The following is a 3,736-nucleotide window of genomic DNA, read 5'->3' on the forward strand; positions in this document are numbered from 1 at the left end:
ACGTGTAGGCCAGAGATACAAACTTGAAATATGCTCTCTCTCTCTCTCTCTCTCTCTCTCTCTCTCTCTCTCTCTCTCTAGAATTGCTTGTTGGATTTGCCAATCTGCAATTTCTTTTAGAGTTGCTTGTTGAACTTGTCATGAATAACTAGTCTTCAACTTCAAGACGTCAGGCGAGGTTCTTGCTTTGAAATGGGAAGTGTAACAAATTCATTTATACAGGGTTTATATAAAAGATATTTGACTTTGACAATTTCTTCTCATAAAACATAGAATATTACAATACAGTACACTTCATCTTCTAAAAAAGAAGAAATTAAAAGCCAACGAGACATCATTTATTCACCATGATACACAAAAGATACTACATTAAAACTCAACCACAGTATCATAATTCACCGAAAAAAGAAGAAGCAAGAAACAAGAACCAACTAATTAATGGCGACGAGTTGGAGACCAACGTGGGCAGGCAGGACTGAAATGTGAAGATATGACCCTTGAGTCCAGCAGCTCCAAAACGGGTGTAAAACTTACACACCTAGGCACCTTGTATTGGTTAATTGAGGCCCCTCTAGAGATAGCATACTCCATCAGCTCTTCAAATGTGCCACTCTGCACCACCCTTACCTCTAGTGGCCCAATTGACTGATCACACACCCTCCCTTGCCTATAGACCGAGTTGAACTGCTCCTCCATGGCCAGGCAGCACTCCTCCATCACCCCCTCCAGCACGGGCCCGTTCTCTGATGCGAGCTCGAAGAAGACTACGTAGTGACCCGGTATGGTCTTTGTATCGGCATAGCTAGTGTACTCCACGATCCGTGTTCCGTAGTCCTTCATCAACCGGTTCGATGCCGCCTCGACCGCCTTCTGCAGCTCGGCCTCGTCGGTCTTGTCTGAGTCGATGCTGAGCACCACATTCTTCCTCCTGATGAACTGAAATTGGGGTGCCGAGTTGTGGAAGCCACTGACTCGGAGGATGTCACCCACTCGGTAGCGGTACAGCCCGGCGTAAGTCGTGATCACGAGCTCGTACTCCTTGCCAAGTTGCAGCTCTGCGAGGTCAACAAGTTGGCTGTGACTCTGATCAGACTGGTCCAGGTCATGAGGTAGGAACTCAAAGTAGCCCATGTTAGGCATGATGGTGTACGAGACTTCAGATGGCTTACACAATGGGTTAAGGTTAAGTCCAAAGTAGCACTCTGATGAGGCATACATGGTGCACACTAGGGGTAGACCACCCCCATAGTAGTTAAGAGTGGGTATGTACTGAGCCATAGCACCAGTCACAATCACATCAAGGTACTTGGTATTAGGCCATATCTTGGTGATGATGCCTTCCCAATTTTGGTCCGAACACTTGGCCCGGATGAACCGAGCCAGGTCTGGGTTCGGCTCCAGCAACTTGGCCACTGCAGTCCGAATTGACGGGTCGGTGACCCGCGGGCTCATCTTGCCTGATTCAATGTCGTTGGCAAACTCCTGCCAGTGGACCTGGAGAAACCGGATCGCGCGGAGGAGGCCCGAGGCGAAGACCGCGCCGACTCGGAGCACCTCATGGTGCTGCACGAGCCCGCAGAGCATCTGGGAGTACATGCTCTGGAAGGAGTCGGAGCAGAGGATGGCCTCGGTGGGGCTGGTGTAAACCAAGTAGGGGTTGAACTTCCTGTGCTTGAAGAGCTCGCTCTTGTAGTAGCTGGTGAGCACGGGGCGAGCCGGCAGCCCCCCTGGTGTCTTGGTGTCAGTCTTCACGAAGAGGAAGTACAACCCCTTCCCTTTGTCTAGTCCCGGTACGAACCTGCACATTTATTCCTCACTCATTAGTTAAAAGCCAATCTCTCTCTCTCTCTCTTACACACCCATATATATTGCAAACATGCTGAATTAAACTTGTTAAATAGGTTTTTCATCTTTTTCAGTGTTTTTTAAGATTGCAAATCCCATAGATGTGTTCGCCATCATCGATTTACTAAGAATCCACCCTAGATCTTGTCTTCTCAATGAAAAAATAATATTTTTGGAGTCTTGAAAATTCATAAAAGTTTTAAACAACATTAGATCGCTTCTATACAGTTAGAATTTAAAAATAAAACGCTAAAACTGGAAAGACCCATTTAACAAGTTTGAATATCTCAAAAAATAAATAAATCATATATATATACATGCGTGCGGATGAGTGGATGCAATGCAACCACTTATCCATTGAACGGGGATAAGGTAAGAAAAGGTCAGGTGCAATTTTGATTGCACAAATATTTGTGCATTAAGTACCTGACCACCCTCCCATGGACAGGCCTGTCAGTTGTGGGGCCCAATTCTTGATGGAGGGTAATTAGGTTTTTAATGCACAACTTTTGGGCCATGTGATTGCACCCGATCCAAACTGGGATAAGGTGGGATGCTGCAGTATAGACTACAACTGAAAATCCAAGGTTGGCAGGGTTTTCGAGATAAGTGGGTGGGTACATGCGAGCGGCCACGAATTATTACCATTATCATTTAAAAAACTTTAGTATCCTTGAAGGTGATGAGTCAGGCGACCGAACAGAATTTTCATAAAGATGAAAGGAGAAGTATTAATGACAAAAGAGATGAAAACAAAAGGTAACTGGTTAAAATCCCAACAAAGAATACTTCCTGTCTGCTTCTCATCAAGCTTGCGCTAGAAAGCCTGAACGAAGCAGGGATACAGTATTTCTGTGCAGCTAGCGTACATGGGGACACTACACGAGAGTAAATTGGAGTATTTCTGTGACATATACGAACACTCACTTGTTCATGACGGGAATAAGTAGGTCGTAGAGGAACTGACGACGGTCAAGCTCCTGCTGGATCGTGGGCATCAGCTTCCTCTCGCCAGCCGAAGTACCGGAGCTGGAAAAAATCACAGAAAAGCCGCCTGAGTTTAGTCGGACGTGTGACTATTTCAAATTTAGCGAAATGACAAAAGCAACTAAGAAAGAAAGAAACCTGGTGAGGAACTCGGAGATGGGGAGGGCGGAGAGGATGGGGGAGCGGTCTCCGTTGGCGATGCGCTGGATCTCGGGCTTGAGGTCCTCGTAGGTGACCATGGGCATTTTCTCCTTGAACGCCTCGCGGTCGGTGCAACCCTCCAGGCCGTGGCGCTGCAAGTACTCGGTGTGGGCGTTCTGGCTCAGTATCTCCGCCAGCACCCTCCGTTGCACCGCGTCCGCGTTCTGCGTCGCTTCCTCAATGAACTCCAGCAGCTCCACGTCCCTTCCGCTCGCACCCATGCCTCCAAAACCCACACACACACACACACACACAGAGAGAGAGAGAGAGAGAAATTGGTTCTTTAGGTCTGAGTGTGGGTAAAATACAAAGGTCGGTGGTCGAGATGGGTTTATGGGCCGAACGTGGCTGCTAGAAAAAGCACCGAGAGAGAGAGAGGGAGGTATGGTTTTTTTGAAGGAAGAGAGGTGGGGATGGGTTGAAAGAAAAATTCAAAGAGAGAGAGATTGGTTGACCCTGAAATCTGAATGCTTTGGTGAGGAGAAGGGGTTGATCGGGGAGGGTATTTATAAGGGAGAGGGCGTGGGGCCCATAGAGACCGACGTGTAAGCCACGTCATCAGTGGGTCCCGGAGTAAGAGGGGGGCGGGCATGGTGGAACGGGCGCCCACGGAGCCTTTCGGCATTTCCTGCGTGTGCAGTCGACGGCAAATGTTTTCGGTCGTCTGGAGGTTTGCAGGGGAAGGAGCAGGCAAGTGGGGCCG

The 3,736-nt window shown here is 48.2% G+C and overlaps 1 protein-coding gene across 1 annotated transcript; it reads right to left on the reverse strand.

Annotated features, from left to right (window-relative positions):
- Positions 1-316: 316 nt before the first annotated feature.
- On the reverse strand, positions 317-3,510 carry LOC149834974 (putative indole-3-acetic acid-amido synthetase GH3.1). The gene is made up of 3 exons (XM_090010352.1): positions 2,971-3,510; positions 2,773-2,874; positions 317-1,798 (listed from the first exon to the last, which is right to left on the reverse strand). Exons 1-3 carry the CDS (start codon positions 3,252-3,254, stop codon positions 436-438), a joined length of 1,749 nt encoding a protein of 582 aa, XP_089866478.1. The 5' UTR covers positions 3,255-3,510; the 3' UTR covers positions 317-435.
- Positions 3,511-3,736: the final 226 nt, after the last annotated feature.

This window comes from Nuphar pumila, chromosome 6 (genome assembly GCF_984573655.1).
Source record: "Nuphar pumila chromosome 6, dmNupPumi1.hap1.1, whole genome shotgun sequence".
Taxonomy (NCBI): Eukaryota; Viridiplantae; Streptophyta; class Magnoliopsida; order Nymphaeales; family Nymphaeaceae; genus Nuphar; species Nuphar pumila.

Bases quoted from the DNA above. Each gene is read 5' to 3' on its own strand.
- LOC149834974 (XM_090010352.1), bottom strand. From the start codon at position 3,254: ATGGGTGCGAGCGGAAGGGACGTGGAGCTGCTGGAGTTCATTGAGGAA. The intron at 2,875-2,970 runs GTTTCTTTCTTT...GATTTTTTCCAG, and splicing joins ATCTCCGAGTTCCTCACCAG to CTCCGGTACTTCGGCTGGCG. The intron at 1,799-2,772 runs GTGAGTGTTCGT...ATAAATGTGCAG, and splicing joins CTTATTCCCGTCATGAACAA to GTTCGTACCGGGACTAGACA.